Consider the following 17,096-nt stretch of genomic DNA (forward strand, 5'->3'; position numbering starts at 1 on the left):
GACAGTAAAACAAAGCCTCTCAAATACCAGTCTTCTAGAGAATCTCAACCAAGAAAGCATAATAATTTCCAAACTAGTAACATAGAATAGTGACTTGGTTTCCCTGTAGTCTCAGTGGCTCAGGGACTTTATCATGCAATGGTTTAAATGTTCCAACACTTCAATCATCAGAGTGGTCTGGATTTAGCACATAAAATAACATCCACTTTCAGCTTTTCTAACTCGACTAAAAATTTGTCTTATTGCAACATATATTGAAAGTTTACTGTGTACTAAACACTTAACAGTCACTATCCCAACCCTCGGAGATAAACAGTATTGCTATTCAACTTTAAAATTATAAAAATGAGATTAGACAGAGTAAATATGCCCATACTTTCAAAATTAAAGGGGCAGTACTAGACCTTTCTCGTAACTATTGCTAAAAATATAGATATTTGACAAAGGCTTTACTTGTGTTTGTTTCCTGAGCTGACCTTCTCCTTATTCATTTCTCCCACAGCTTCAACAATTTAATTATACCTGGTTAAGACTGATTAAACATGGAGAATGGTGCCTAGCTCCCATTCCTGATAAGGGGGCCCTGAGGCTGCACCCTTGTGATAACAGAAACAAAGGACTAAAGTGGTTGCATAAATCAACATCAGTCTTTCATCCAGAACTGGTAAGCAAAATATTTTTACCTCTTCTTTACCACAAATCCAACTTTCAATTTAATGGGACATAAAACCCTCACTGTCAGCTTCCTCAGTCAGAAGCTTTAAATGTATTGTGACAATAGAGTCAGTGTAAAAGTTCACACAGAGAGAGATAAATGGATATTTTTGTAAACCGTCAAGTCCTTTTTGTTCTTCAACATTTTTTTTTTTTCAAATCAGTTATTTTAAATAGAAGTAACCTGATTCTTTTGGTTATATTGCTCTCATTATCTGCTTATAAAAATCATTTCCTTGAGTCCGCTAACATGCCAAAATGAAGGCTTATTAGGCAAAAATTGGTTCTTATTGATCACCAGGAAAGCTTATAGAGAAAATATGCAAGCAAAGAAAGAAGCAGTGTGCTTCCCTCAAGCCGTGTAATTTAGTATGAATCTGGTTTCTCATTCTCTGCCTCCTTGCCATATAAGAAATTTCTCATACCTTCCAGTTCCCAGAGACTTGGGTTTCAGGGGATACTAGATTCAGCTCCCACTATGCAGCTCCTGCTGACTTCACATTCAGTGATAACACATCGGTGGCTTGTCACCCAGCCACCAGGGGAGTATGTACAGCTATGCTACACACCACGGCATGTTTTTCCAGAAGTCTAGTTGTTCATGTTTACCATCATACCACTGCTCTACTCAATTCACTTTCAAAGTCTTTTGAGAAAAATTTAAATCTATTTTAACAACATACAGTCACAAGGGCCTCCCCATGGCGCAGCGGTTGAAAGCTGGGTTGCGAAGCTGCCCGCAGCCTCTGCAGCGCCGGTTCGATCCCCAGCTGCTCCCCGGCCACCAGAGGAGGGTCCCACATGGCGTGCAGACCTCTCCTGCTGCCCACTGCTCCCCTCAGCAGTGTGCTTCAGCCCTTCTGCCTGCTCTGCTCCCCGCTCTGGCTCTGCTGAATTCTCTCACCCTCCCGTGCTTCTGACTGTAACCCCAGTGCTTGTATAAATAAATAAATAAATCTTTAAAAAAAAAAAAAACATACAGTCACAAGCTTTGGCCCAGGATCTTGGAGTGGTAAGAATAATTTCAGGACAACTTCAAATTTTCTACCTCGCTAGCAAGTTCCTACCAAATCCACTGAATGAGTTGGGTCTATGGGTAGCACCATTTTGCTCAAGGTTGACCCCAAGGTAAGCATTCTTTCCCTTGGAGTGCCTCCTTTCCCTCTGATGTCACAGCCAGTGACTAGTCTCTTCACAAATTTTTCTTCCTGCTCAGAGTCAAAATCAGGGTCTCCAATGTTTTTGCCTTACAATCTTTTCTGCTACATTTCAGTTCATTCTGGACTTTTTTTTCCTCTTTAGTGCTAACAAATATTATTGAGCTATTCAGAAAAAAATAGGCATTACTAGTGTATAAGTTGTGAATTTTATGTTGCATTAGTGTTGGGAAAATCCACAAATTGCTATAAACAAATAGCAAAATAACATCTTCTGCTTGATTCACAATATGGGGCAAGAAAAGCGAAAAAGAGCTTTGAGAGATAGAGATAAAGAGACTATATGAGAATGAATGAGATAATGTGAATAATTCTCATCTCCAGAAATGAACCTGTTACTATAACAGGTTTCAGGCTGGTGAGAAAATATATCGGAGCAGGCAGTCCTAAAATCACATAGGTCTTGGGCCTCCCCGGTGGCGCAGCGGTTGAGCGCTGGGTTGCGAAGCTGCCCGCGGCCTCTGCGGCGCTGGTTCGATCCCCGGCTGCTCCCCGGCCACTGGAGGAGGGTCCCACATGGCCCGCAGACCTCTCCTGCCGCCCGCTGCTCCCCTCAGCAGTGTATTTCGTCAGTCTGGCTGTTCTGTTCCCCGCTCTGGCTCTGGTGAATTCTCTCACCCTCCCGCGCTTCTGACTGTACCCAGTGCATGTATAAACAAAACAAACAAACAAATAAATAAATAAATAAAGCATGCCTCTATAAAAAAAAATAAAATAAAATAAAAAAATCACATAGGTCTTACTTACAATCTGGGTGTTGAGTTATCGCCATTGTTGAGAACTTTAGTTTTCATCAACTGATTTTTATATGGGTCCAATTTGGGTACCCCTAAATGGCAGGCTGATTTGTAAAGAATGTAATTTAATTTAGATGACAAAGGTTAGAAAGCTGTCCTCTTACTTGGTGCGTGATTTTGCAACAGGTTAAGTAGCTTACCTTCTGCTTGAACTCCCCATTCCTAGAGAAGATAGCTTAACAATTGCCTTTCTACTTTTTTCAATTTATCATCAGTTTTCAAACTAAACCTAAAAATCCCTCAACACACCTCAGTGTTAAAAAAAAAAAAAAAAAGGGAAAGGAAGAATAAGCCTATGAACTTATAAGCATGTCTCTCCTTTTAGGAAGCATCTGGAGTTGGAAACTTCAAGGAAGGAGGAGGGGTAAATGTAAGAAACAGAATACCTATGAGTTAATCAAACTATACATTTCTAATTGCGCATCCGAAAGCCGAAAGGCGTTTCCTAGGTCAGCCCTCCCCAAATGCTCTGATTGCAGCCCCCGAAATGGATACAGTCTAGAAAGTGACTTCTGGGCTCTGGGCCGGGGAATTCCCTCCACCGCTAGCTCCCCTTTAGTGTCTTTAAATCCGAGTCAAGTTACTGAGCTACCTCTTGATAATCCAGCGGCCGCTCACTGCCCACAACACACAAAGTGGTTGTTCTGGTGGTTCTGCTGCAAACATCTCCACAAGCTGTTTCACGGTGACTATTTCCGCGCCACAAACGTAATTAGCCGTAAAGCAATTTTGCCGTAAAAGAGAAAAGAACAAAAGTCAGAGAATAACGTTCAAAACATTGTCGTGAAAGAGGACGTCTTCTGAATACGTGTGTGTGGAGTCGTGGCAGTATCATCGAAAGAGATAATTTGCTTTTGTGATGATGAATAGGGGGGAAACAGCGCAAGTTTCAAAATGACATCATGAAACGTGTAAAAAGAGTAACAAAAACCATAAGACAAAATACACACTGTGAAAATACATTGTAAAAACAAAAAAATATAAGATATTAGAATACATTGGAATGTGAGTAGATTCATGGCAACGCCGTGCAAAAATACTGATTTTCTCTGTGGGTTGTGTGTAAGCACTTGTGCCCCCAAGTCTTTACTTTGCTTGGAGGGGTGTGTGTGTGTGTGTGTGTGTGTGTGTGTGTGTGTTTTGACCAAGATTACGAAGTATATAGTCAGATCATATAGTGCTAAAATAGATGACAATAACACACCCGTTTGCAAAGAGTTAACTTCTTATTTCCTCAATGGAAAAATGAAACCAAACTCAACCAGTTAGTTGTTTTCTCTCACATTTCAAAATTACTTTATTGCTAAATAGTAGTTATGCTGCTTATACATTTGCAGTCAAAATGCTTGCAGTAAAAAAACAGCAGCTGATTTTGTTTAAAACCAGCCCTTTTACAGAACCTCATACCTACTCATGTGGTCTATTTCCAAAGTCCTACAATGGTGACTGTTTGTAGAAGCATCTTTAAAATTAATTATAATGAATTCACCCATATTTGGTAAGTTTTAAAAGTATTTCAAAACAAAAATGTACAGTTTAGAGTATCATAGTCACAATAACTGAGATGATTGAGAAGTGAAAAAAATATGAAGCCATGAGCAAGTTAAAGTGTTTTATCAATCATTTCTTGACTATACAATAAATATTAATAATAGAACCCTTTGAAATGCCTTTGACTTTTTCCTAATTACTTCTGAATTTCCTGGACATCAGGCATTACATATTATCAAAGATTATTATAGGGAGTCATGAATAACATACATCATTTAGCACTTTGTATTTCAGTTTTGCACTTTTAGACTGAACTTAAGAAATTAACTAACTTACTTGTTTGTGATGGTAGTTATCAGATATATCATCAAAAACTTCATTTTACGTTTCCTGAGGAATTAAAAGCTACGTAATTTTCAGAAGGGTGAGAATATAAACTGAGATAGGAGATAGAGACAAACTGAATTCTGTCATGTTTAAGAATGGAAAATATAATTACTTATAGTTTCTTTTTTTTAATACCTCAGTTGTTAAATTCAATCTGTGGTTCATTCCCAAATCCCTTCTCTCTCCAGGTTAATCACATTGTTTTTGGAAACTATCATCAGTTGTTATGCTTGGAAGGAAATTTTTCTGAGAAGACCCTGAGAGTTGCTACTTGTGACCCAATAAAACCTAATCAAATGTGGAAATTTGAAAATTATTATGAAGCTTGAAGAGGAGTTGATTTTTTTTTTTTAATCTAGTAAACTCATTAGATACTTAAAATGACAGTGAAGTCGGTGACTGTATTTCTCTATGGTGGGTTAAATTTTCAAAACTAATAGCATTTGAATGGAAGGGTTTTCTTTGTTTTTTGGTTTTTTTTTTAAATCACAATATTTGAGATACCACATGTTAACTCAGGGAAATAGTCCAACATTAAATTGAAGTCCTTCTTCTGCACTTTGGTGGCCTTCTGAATTGCCCTCCTGCCATGTGCTGGAACTCAACCTCTAAGTTTCCCCATACAATCTAACAGAGTAGTTGCAGAAACACAGTGACATTAACATTCAATGTATTTGATAATGACCAGTCTTTTGGCCCACAAGTGGGTACAATCAATGAAAACCTACTCCTTTAATTGCCATTTTATCATCAAAAAAGAAATTGAGTTCCTACTGTTAAAAGACTTCAGAAACACACAGCTACTACCTTGGTGAAGTCCCTCCAGACAACACGCATGTTTATCTAACAGTTTGAAACCATTGACTTAAGACTCCTTTGTGGCAGCGTTTTGATACAGATTACTGCATAATGTTTTTTCCTCAGTTGGAAGCAGTAGAAAAAATTTAAGTGAGGAAGACAAATACTTATTCTAGATATGGAAGTTGATTCAATTTAATTGGGGCATTTTTAATTATGATTAAAAAATATTATGCCAGTAGCTCCCCAGACCTAAGCAAATACTTAAAAAGAAAGAAAAGGCAGGGAAGAAGAGGCTGGGTCACAACACACTGTAGTAACCAAAAATACCTTTAATTGTTGAACACACTCTAATGTAGGACCAAATAAGAAGAATTAAAACAAATAAAACAGAAATAGAGCACTGAAAAATATTTAGATTCTTACATATAAGATACTACTTTTCATTTAATAGCATTCAAAGGGATGAAGTTTGCTAAAAATCAGCTCTAAAAGATTCCAAAGTAGAAATAAAGGACATAATGAAGGGAAGACAATGTGTCTTCTAAGCAACCCTTAGAGAGTTAAGAAAGTATTGCCCTAGACTTAGTCAAAACAGAAAGAGCTGGCCCCTCTATGGGGGTGGGAAGAGAAATAAGGGAATAAAACCCTACATGTGGGGCTTCCCTGGTGGCGCAAGGGGTTAAGCACAGCACTATGAAGCAATACGCAGCCACTGTAGCACGAGTTCGATCCCAGGCCAGGGAGCAATCCACATGAAGCAGCAGACCTCTCCTGTCTCACCAGCTCCTCCCCTCACCAGTGTATTTCAGTAAGTCTGCCTGTTCTGCTCCCCACTCTGTCTCTGGTGAATCCTCTCACCCCCTGTACCTCTGGCCTGTACCCCAGCTTTTGTATGTATAAATAAATAAATCTTTAAAAAAATTGGGATCAAGTCCAATATTTCCTTGATCCAAACTGAGCCCCTAATCTTAGGTATGCCAGTAGCTGGGCACACCAGGTGAGATGATAGAAATCATTATATTATTTACATCATTTTTGGTAAGAAAATTGATGCCCGGAAGATGAATTACCTGTCTAAAACCCCACATCAGTTAGTGAAAGAATCAGGATTAGAAATTGGATCTCCAGAGAGAGAACTCAGATCACTGGTCTTAACAAATCTAACCCACAAAATTCCTAAGAAAGAAATACTAAATCATGGAAGATAACCATGCTATATGCTTGTTAATATTAAAAAACAACAAAAAAAAATAAACAGAAAAAAACCCACATTATTTCTGTTGAATTTATGAGCTGGTGGCAAAAAATGGGCATCTTTAGTTCTGACTTTCTATTTAAGATTTAATTTTAACTACCAATTAATTATACAAAATCAGAGATATACCTAAGAATAAGGTGAAATTTTGCGTATGTGCATTATATTTAAGATATTTTAGCCACATAATTGACATTGCCAATGAGATAAGAGAATGACTAGAAAATGAGGTCATTCTTTTGAAAACAGGGCTATCTGGGGTATAAAATACAAGTCAGTTGCCAAAGGACTAATTGAACTGCTGACAAAAGTAAATATGCTGAGGGCCTCCCCTGGTGGCGCAGCGGTTGAGCGCCGGGCTGCGAAGCTGCCCGCAGCCTCCGCAGCGCCGGTTCGATCCCCGGCCACGGGGTGAGGGTCCCACATGGCGCGCAGACCTCTCCTGCCGCCCACTGCTCCGCTCAGCAGTGTTTCATCGGTCTGCCTGTTCTGCTCCCCACTCTGGCTCTGGTGAATTCTCTCACCCTCCCGTGCTTCTAACTGTACCCAGTGCTTGTATAAATAAATAAATCAATCTTTAAAAAAAAAATAAATAAATAAATAAAAGGAACACGAAAAAAAAAAAAAAAGTAAATATGCTGAATGCCTTAGGCAATACTTCCTGTAACTGAAAAAGGCTTGAAGGTTTGTTGTTGTTGTTGTTTTTTCCCATTCTAAAGATAACTGTCTTTTTAATAATAAAAAAAAAAAACAGTTTTCACCAAATAGGTCAACTCTGATGAGAAAAAAGAGAAATTTTGTTTTGGATGTTCTTACATTTAGGTATAGCAGCTGAAGAAATTTGACTGTTTTTCTTAAAAGAAGCTTCTACAGCTCATTCAATATATATTCCTGACTTGACTTTGACATTTTTATTATAGGAAGCTATATTTGAATCTATATTGTCCATATAACAAAGGATTATTTGCATGCATAAACTATTTGTTCTTGGGTCAAATTTAAGAAGCAACTTTTACCATGTATTTGCTTAATTACTCTAAAGATATAAGGAAAACATCACTACTTAGGTAACTTGTGTGCCCGAATTCCGGCCTTGGTTTACCTTAGCCAATAAAAGGAAACAGTTTGAGGAGAAGGAAAGTAGTTTAATTTGTCGACAAAATGAGAATAACAGCAGACTCATGTCTGAAAGACCACCATCTTGCTCTTTGGCAGAGGGCAGGGTTATTTATCCAGATTTACAAGGGATTAGAAGGGGGGAAGTGGGCAAGAGTTAGCATGTTTCTCATTGTGATACTGCTACAGGGCAGGGAGAAGGGCACCCCAAACTCTGCAAACCTGCCTGCTCTAAATGGGTTCTGCTATCCGCCGCATCAACACAAAACATATGAGACTTTAATGAAAAGGAACTTTAATACAATTAGTAAACAATACAGGAAAGGCAAAGAATCTAGTTTCTAAATCAAGCACCCAAAGTTACGTCTCCTCGAGGGTAAAAGCGCATTTGGATTGGCCCAGAGCAAGGCCCAAAAACCTGCCATAAGTCTAAAGCACCTTCCAGCAGGAACCCATAGAAAAGGGTCAGAAACAGCCAGACAAGTCTAGAAGGAAAAGAGCAAAATCAAAACCAAGATAAAAGCTGCCATTTTTATCTTCCCCACAGGTCTCTCGCCCACATCTGTGTCACCCTGTCCACGACCAAAAGGCAAGCGCAGTTTTTTCACATGTCTCTCTGCTCCATGTGCCTCCCCCAGGTCTCCTTCTGGCTCTCCATCCTGCTTCCTCTCTTCCTCAGTCTCCTTTCCAGCTTCCTTTCTTCTCTTTAGCTCCACCCTCTTTTGGGTGGGGCAGGGAACCTGGAACTTCCCCTTTTCCTGGGGACCACCCTGTTAATGTACCAGTATCTGGAGACTTGGAAAGCTTCATGTTGCCGCCAGCTTTCTTTGCTATCACCTGATGGTCAGCAATTTCTATGCTATATTTTTAGTGATGTTCTTTTTCCCTTGAAATGTAAGAAAACAAGGTTGCTAATCCTAGAGAGTCTGGAGGGTCAGAAAGAGATACACATGTCCTTTTATCACTATACCATTCCTGTTACATTAAAAGATTATTGATTATCAAATCTACTACCAACATTTTTTAAACATTTCCCTTTAAATTTTGTTTTCAGAAGAATGTCATAAAGATAAATGCTATGAGGTTTTCTTTTATTTTTAATAATCAATCCTTGGCTTGGACACATTAGAGTCCTAATCAGCCTGGAATTCTTCAGTAGCGGGCTATGTTATTGAGGACTTCAGTTTTCCCTGGATTGGCTTAAATTGCTCCCTTTGTTAGAAAAGAGGTATCTGTGCATCATGTTATCATGGTTAATTGAAACTAAGTGTAGCTTTGTTAATACTTTGCAGGACTTATTCAGTCAAAAACTAATTTATTAAATTTCTTTTTAAAGATTTATTTATTGGGGCCTCCCCGGTGGCGCAGCGGTTGAGCGCTGGGTTGCGAAGCTGCCTGCAGCCTCTGCAGCGCCAGTTCGATCCCTGGCTGCTCCCTGGCCACCAGAGGGTCCCACATGGCGCACAGACCTCTCCTGCCGCCTGCTGCTCCCCTCAGCAGTGTACTTCGGTCCTTCTGCCTGCTCTGCTCCCTACTCTGGCTCTGGTGAATTCTCTCACCCTCTCGCCCTTCTGACTGTACCCAGTGCCTGTATAAATAAATAAATAAATAAATAAATAAATAAATAAATAAATATTTTTAAAAAAGACACCTCATGTGTGTTTGACTTTAAAAAAAAAAAAAGATTTATTTATTTATACAAGAACCCAGGTACAGGCCAGATGTGGGGGAAGGTGCGAGGATTCACCAGAGACAGAGTGGGAAACAACAGGCAGAATGACTGAAATACATTACTGAGGGGAGCAGCAGGTGAGACAGAAGTCTGCTGCAGCATGTGGGAATCTCCCTGGCCAGCCAGGATTGAAACCACACTGCAGAGGCCGCAGACAGCTTCGCAGCGCTGCACTCAACAGCCTGCACCACTAGGGAGGCCCTATCAAACATTTTTAGTACTTCTAAGCCATTCAGTTTGTGTAATTCCTTTTCCTAGTTGCAATAGTTACCCAGAGCTTCCACCCTCCTCTCTTGGAAGGATGACAAAGCTACTATTGGTATGACTTTGCTTCAACATAGCATAAAATTTACTCATTTCTGCTTTCTGACATTCCATCAGCAATCACTTACAGGGCAAAGAACCACCATGTGCCATTACTATCATAATGTCATTGTTCATTTCACCATAGTAATTTGGAAATATTCTCCTAGCAAAACATTTTAATTTCATGAATGACTTAGAGTAATATTCAAAGGGTTGTCATGTAAGAAAATGGGGTTGAAGTGCATCAGATAGATACATACCATCTTTACATATTCTAATATCTCTAACTTCCATATTGAAACACAGGAAAGAAATGATGGCTCAGAGGAAGACCTCAACATTTTGGAGAAAAGTTGTAAGAAAACAGCCTCCCTGGTGGTGCAGGGGTTAAAGACACAGCACTATCAAGCTATCGCCAGCCATTGCAACATGAGTTCGATCCCTGGCCACATGGCACAGCAGACCTCTCCTGTCTCTCCCACTGTTCCCCTCAGCAGTGTCTTTCAGTGGATCCACCTGTTCTGCTCCCCACTCTGTCTCTGGTGAATCCTCTTACCCCCTGCACCTCTGGCCTACACTCCAGTTCTTGTGTGCATAAATAAATAAATCTTTAAAAAATTATAAGGAAACTATAAAGAAGCCTGTGCTAGGAGCCCCATTTGATAGTTGTCCATGACTTAATGAGATATTCTCAAACCCCTCATTATGTAGTCAAGGAGGATGTTTGAGAAGGGCTAAGTTCATCCCACAAGTAAGAGCTAAAACCCAGTTTCCATTATATCTGCCTCTTTCAACACACCATGCTACTATGCAAGGTCAAATCTCTTTGGGCTCTCTCTTAAATGGGATATAAACAGTAAATAGAGGCTGTTAAACAACTAAATTCTGTTTAGTTGTTAAACAACTGAAATGTAGGCTTAAGGGTGACTATCCCCCTACACTAAGTATCTACCACCCTGACTTCTTTCAGTACACTCTTTTCCATTTCCTAGAACAAATATGAGAGAGAGAGAAGTCAATATAAAGATAATCCTTCTTTGTGAATAATATTGTCACCTCTTTCTTTCCCCAACCATTAATCACAGCTGACAGATTGCTCAATTTGTACAGAATTGGGAAGCAAAAAATTGAGGAAATTTTGAAAACAATTCAAAAGAAAAATTTAACTAAAAACATAAACCATGACTTGTACCTTTCACCTCGTTGTACAGATTGCACCATATTGCTTTTGCAACAACTTCTGCAGAAGTTATTCAACAAGTTTGGTTACTACCAGCCAAAATGCCTTGAAATGAGAAAAGGAACAGCAAAACTAATATATAAAAGTTTTTTTAATCTATTTTCAGCAAATAGCTATTCAATCACAGGTTTGAATAAGTCACATGAAGTTTTATATCCTTATGAGGTTTAATGGATTAGTATTTCAAATGTAGGTGATGTTTGTGTCTAAAAGAAAAGGGGAAAAAAATCTTTGTACTAAGAAGATGGAATGGATCCTCTTTCAACCTAATGGGTCAACTAATAGTTACCATCACCCCAATTAGGGTGTATTTTCCAGTGTATGTGAATCTTTGCTTTGCAAAAACACAAGTGAAAGTCCTCATATTCCAGAAAATAGTGCTTATAATATGCTATTACTAATCATGACAGTTGCCATCTAGTAAGTAACAAATAATTTCTTTGAAAACAGAGGTTTTCTATTTTATTGTTGCTTGATAGATATTTACTATTTTTCAGGGATAGTAGTCATAAATATCTATGTTAATGAAAGTTTTGTATTAAATGTTGAAACTAAAATGTTTGATAGTATTAGATTATGTTCTCCTGGCCATGAAAAATATGTACAAATTCTTGGTTTTACTTTCTCCCAACTCAAAATTGTATATATGATTACTTTTTCCCAATTCGAAATTGAAAGTAAAAGCAAGAATGTTTACTTGCAGATAAAATTAAGTGTTTTTAGATATTTTAACTCTCCTTTAAGGGCATAGATTTGTCTATAACTAGCCTTTTGGACAAAAGTATCTCAGGCAGATAAACTTCCATTCTGGATATATAGTTTTCTAATCTTGAAAGAAATATACAAACTTTAAATTAACAGGATGTTCATTATTCAGCTGAAGATTCTGAGTATGCCTAATTTTGTTCATAAAATAACTACCCAAATGATGTTGGTTTTATACACCTTAGCTCTGAGAAGTGGACATAAAAACAGGAGATCGCAAAGGTTAAAATAACGGATTTTGTTATTGATTACCTCAAAATATTTGTTAGTTGGAGAGCTGAATTAAAATTATGGACTCTAAAGGAAGTTGGAGTTGGTTTGAATATTTTTAAGTACTAAATTTCCCTGCCTGACTAAAGTATTATAAAGAATCAATCAAATGTGTAATACTGTTTCAAAGTAAAAATTCAAATTTCTCTCCAAAGTAATTTCTAAAAATTCTCCAGAGCAGGAAGTTTTTTTTCATAGATATTTGATTATGTGGTTTGCCATATATCTGGGTGACTCCTGCTGCTCATTAATACTCATGTTATGTATATATATGGACAGTATGGCCTAGTCATCTCATGTTCTTCATTAGCTATATATACAGTCTGGTGCTCTTATTTATTATGTTACTGCCTGATATTTTAATATTGGCAAATATTTTTTATAACCTTTGACATTACTTTTTATAGCCTTCTTGTTTTTATAGAGCAATGAAAGTTCAGGCTTTAAAAGAAGTAGTTTCCTTTCTCATATGGTGAAACATATTTCTTCTTTATTATACTTTGGTATTTCATCTTTATCCATAATTCTCTATTACTACTTATTTTAAATGTTTTTCCCATCATTTTGAAAAACTTAAATGTCCATTCTCCATTTGAAAATATGACAAAGATACCGCTCCCTGTAAGTATACAGAAACAATTATTGTAAAAGTACCAGCAGAGTTTAAATATATTACCCTGACAACTTCAAATATATATACATAATTTATATGTAATATACATATACTATATAACAAGCACATGTTGATATAATACATATTATATAAAATGCACATGTTTTTTAAATTGTTGAAGTTAAGCTATATTAAAACAATAGTTCAGTTCTTGTAAAAATAATATTTTTCAAGAATATTATGGGTTTACCCATCAGGAATTCTCATTTGCAACTTCATAATTAACTATTTTAAGACTGTTTTAAAGATTTATTTTAATTTTATTTATTTATCATAGAAGAACTGGGGTGTAGGCCAGAGGTGCCAAAGGTGAGAAGATTCACCAGAGACAGAGTAGAGAGCAAAACGGGTGGATCTACTGAAATACACTGCTGAGGGGAGCAGTGGGTGAGACAGGAGAGGTCTGCTGCACCATATGTGGATCAGCTCCCTGGCTGGACATAGAACTCAGGACACAGTGACAATAGCATGATAGCGCTGAGACTTAACCCCTGCGCCATGAGGTAAGCCCCGTTTTAAGACCTTTTTGAAATAAATAATGCAAATGGGTTATAATAAGATGTTCTCCATTTCTGAAGCAGGATTTATTGATGGTTTTAGTAGTGCTGGCAGTTAAAGAACATAAAATCTAGATACTAAACACAAAGAGAAAAATTTTTATTGTGAATTTGTCAGACACAGTATTTTTATTATATATATATAGATAAATAGATGACACATTGTGATATCTTCTTTGCCTTCAAAAGTAGCCTTATATGACAGATCAATTTTATATTAGCAGAGAATAGAATTGTTATTAATTCCTTTTCCTTTGACAGCTAAGAAAAAATGAGAAGTCATATAAGAAATGGTCTCCCAATAATCCTATTTCCCCCAAGAAGATACCATATTCCTTCCACCTGTGGAACTGAATCATAAAAGGGGTAAAACTTCACGTCCTATGTGATTTTCAAATGTGTTAAATATCCTTCATGCAACGTGGACCAGTACCTTGTTTTCTTAGGTTGCAAAGACTCAAACAGCCACCCATCACCATCATGTTGCTTATCCTCTGAGACCCTCATGTAAGATGGCAGTATAGGGCAAGGAGCATCAACACCAGAGAATAGTTTCAGAGTTCTTTTGAAACTATATTGCCTCATCTGTCAGCATTAAGCTGAAAGGACCAGGGTTACCATATGTTACAGCCCATAAGAGATAGTTGTTCACAAATGTTGGCGAGGGTGTGGAGAAAAAGGAACTCTTCTGCACTGTTTGTGGGAGTGCAAACTGGTCCAACCACTATGGAGAGCTGTGTGGAGATTTCTGGACCTACTAAACATAGAGCTTCCATATGATCCAGCAATTCCACTCCTAGGTATTTACCCAAAGGACACAGAAACATCAATTCCAAAGAACACCTGCACCCCTATGTTTATAGCAGCACTATTTACAATAGCTAAGCTTTGGAAACAGCCCAAATGCCCCAAAATAGATGACTGGATCAAGAAGATGTGGTACATATACACCATGGAATATTACTCAGCATTCAGAAAAGATAAACACATGCAATTTGCAGCAACATGGATGGCACTGGAAGGGATTATGCTCAGCGAAATAAGCCAGAAAGAAAAAGAAAAATACCGGATGGTCTCACTCATAGCAGGAATCTAGAAAACTTAAATAAGGGACCAGGAAAATGAATAACTATAAGAAAGCGAAAATCAAAATCAACAAAAAACTATGAACCAGAAACAATTTTTGGGGGGTGGGGGGCGGGAGGGGAGGGATTGGGGTCAGAATGGGGGGGGTTGCAATTGTATGGGGAATATAAAAATAAAATTTATTATTTAAAAAAAAAAAGAGATAGTTGTTCAGCCATGTCATCTGACCACAGCACACCCACCCCACTCAAATTCCACAGGAATTCATCACCTCTGCTGGAATAATCCAAAATACAGGTTCTACTTATGTTAGTTTAGCTATGTGGTCTTATTTCATAATGAATAATATAATACTGTGCTTTGAAGTTAAGTAGAAAATTGTAAGGGTGATCAGTAAAGAAAAGAAAATAGGTTGTTCAGGTGGAGTGATTTAGAGGATGTGAATAAACTGAAAATTGTCCTCTTGCATCAATCCTCTACTAAAATTTATCAACAAAGACCTGATTTCCCTGGCTTTTTTCAGAAAACCTGAATTGTCAAACATGAAATCTGTAGGTTCTACAGAATAAGTGTGACACCATTTTTATAAGGTCAATTTTCAAAGTATTGGTTTGAGAACGTAAAAGCAGAACTTCATTCCTGAACTCAAAACTGAGTCTTGCAAATACTAAATAAGAGTACTATGGAAATATAAAACCAGGAAGAATTAAAGAAATTTCCATTAGAATGTGTGGGATTTGTTACACATAAATAAGCAATAATCTAAGAAGGGCTAACCCATGTTTTTTCACAAAAGAAGAAAGAAATAAACAAAGGATTGAATAGTACAATGAAGACTGTATTACATTCAGACAATAAAGAATTGTCTTTATTTGCAGGGTCAAAAAATATCTTTATCTCTGGTGACAGAAAATTCAGGGTAATATAGATGGAAGCATGAAATGAAAAATTATGCAACTATCTAAGAATATAAATATAGACTCTCCTTTTTCATAAATATTCAGTACATTATTTGACACATTGGTTTGGGTGAAGCTCCGCAAGCACAATTTTAAGCATCTTGATTTGGGCTGGGGTCCAGCAAATTATATATTCCTAACAACTATCAGTGCTTTCTCACTAAAAATACAGGCTCACACTCTACTTTGAAAATATTCTATGATAATTATTTCCATTTTCATAGTAACTAGTACAGTTATAACTAAAGTTGTCTCAGGTTTCCAAGGAAAGAAAATTATTCTGAGATACTGTTAATAAGAGAAAGTGTGGTAATAGAGAATGGTATTTTCTTAAAATTGTGCTAAAGCTGTCATTTTCATTTTTAATGACTTTAACTGTGCTAGACAAGATTTTATTTTCAGTCACAGAAATAAAACTATCCAATATAGTTCTTTAGTCTATTGCCCATTAATCTTCTAGCCCCCTCCTTGCATCAACCTCACAATGGATTTAATTCATCTTGAGAGCATAAAGCCAACATTTAGTAAACAGAATTTTCCTGACAATAGCTCAGCCCCACTAGTGAGAAAATTCAGTGAATGGTAACACATAGGAAGGAGGCCTATACAGAATTTTCACTCTGTAGATGCCAAAGAAAATTAACTATATATTTTTTTAAAGATTTATTTTTATTTTTTTTTTTTTAAGATTTTTTTTTTTAATTAATTTATTTATTTATACAAGCACTGGGTACAGTCAGAAGCGCGGAGGGTGAGAGAATTCACCAGAGCCAGAGCGGGGAGCAGAGCAGGCAGAGGGGCCGAGGTACACTGCTGAGGGGAGCAGCGGGCGGCAGGAGAGGTCTGCGCGCCATGTGGGACCCTCCTCCGGTGGCCGGGGAGCAGCCGGGGATTGAACCGGCGCCGCAGAGGCTGCAGGCAGCTTCGCAACCCAGCGCTCAACTGCTGCGCCACCGGGGAGGCCCTATTTTTATTTTTATTTATAAAAATAAAAGCACTGGGTACAGTCAGAAGTGAGGGAAGGTGAGAGAATTCACCAGAGCCAGAGCTGGGAGCAGAGCAGGCAGAAGGACCGAAACACACTGCTGAGAGGAGCAGTGGGCCGCAGGAGAGGTCTGCGCGCCATGTTGGGCCCTCCTCCTGTGGCTGGGGAGCAGCCAGGGATCGAACCGGCGCTGCAGAGGCTGCAGGCAGCTTCACAAGCCAGCCCTCAATCGCTGCGCCACCGGGGAGGCCCTAACTACATTTTTTTTAAGATAATGGGAAAAACAAAATATTTTGGAAAATTTATTGCCAACATCTATAAAACGATGTTTAAAAGTAAGAGAGGTTTAATAACAGATTTTCTATCACCCTCAATTTATAGGAAAAAGGATACCAAAGGAAAAATAGGAATCATTTCAAATAGTCCTTTCTTTCATTTGATGACTACATTTCTTAACTTCACTATTTTTAAAGCCAAATCATGCCAGATTCCCCAATGGTGCTGGCTATACAGTGCTTAACTCATAATATTTTATTAGTGAAATTTTAAAAAGCAAATGTCCATGAGATTCAAGGTTATCAAAATGAATTTTATCTAAGGTTATTTTCATTTTTTCCTACAGTGAAACAGAGTGAGTGTTCACTTCTAAAGGTGATGACTCAAATAAGGCATATAAAGTTGCATCTCAGGAAAACAGAATTAGCTTTACTTTAGTGGGCATGAAGACTGCTCAGTTCCAGTTAGT

General features: G+C 37.8%; 1 protein-coding gene and 1 long non-coding RNA gene across 8 annotated transcripts in view; one reads left to right on the forward strand and one right to left on the reverse strand.

Annotated features, from left to right (window-relative positions):
• The window catches only part of LOC119255848 (uncharacterized), a 428,764-nt gene extending 425,334 nt beyond the window's left edge, over positions 1-3,430 (reverse strand). For all 7 annotated transcript variants that reach the window (XR_008553572.1, XR_008553573.1, XR_008553569.1 and 4 more), the window contains exon 1: positions 3,321-3,430. This is a non-coding gene — a long non-coding RNA (uncharacterized LOC119255848). The remainder of the gene's footprint in view (positions 1-3,320) is intronic.
• GALNT5 (polypeptide N-acetylgalactosaminyltransferase 5) overlaps positions 1-4,997 on the forward strand; it is a 50,192-nt gene extending 45,195 nt beyond the window's left edge. Inside the window, exons 9-10 of the mRNA XM_037523358.1 lie at positions 503-664; positions 4,795-4,997. Of these exons, the coding sequence (XP_037379255.1) occupies positions 503-664; positions 4,795-4,935 (303 nt within the window). The 3' untranslated portion in view covers positions 4,936-4,997. The remainder of the gene's footprint in view (positions 1-502; positions 665-4,794) is intronic.
• Positions 4,998-17,096: the final 12,099 nt, after the last annotated feature.

This window comes from Talpa occidentalis, unplaced genomic scaffold (assembly GCF_014898055.3).
Source record: "Talpa occidentalis isolate TD23 unplaced genomic scaffold, MPIMG_talOcc4v2.1 talOcc4.3, whole genome shotgun sequence".
Classification (NCBI taxonomy): Eukaryota; Metazoa; Chordata; class Mammalia; order Eulipotyphla; family Talpidae; genus Talpa; species Talpa occidentalis.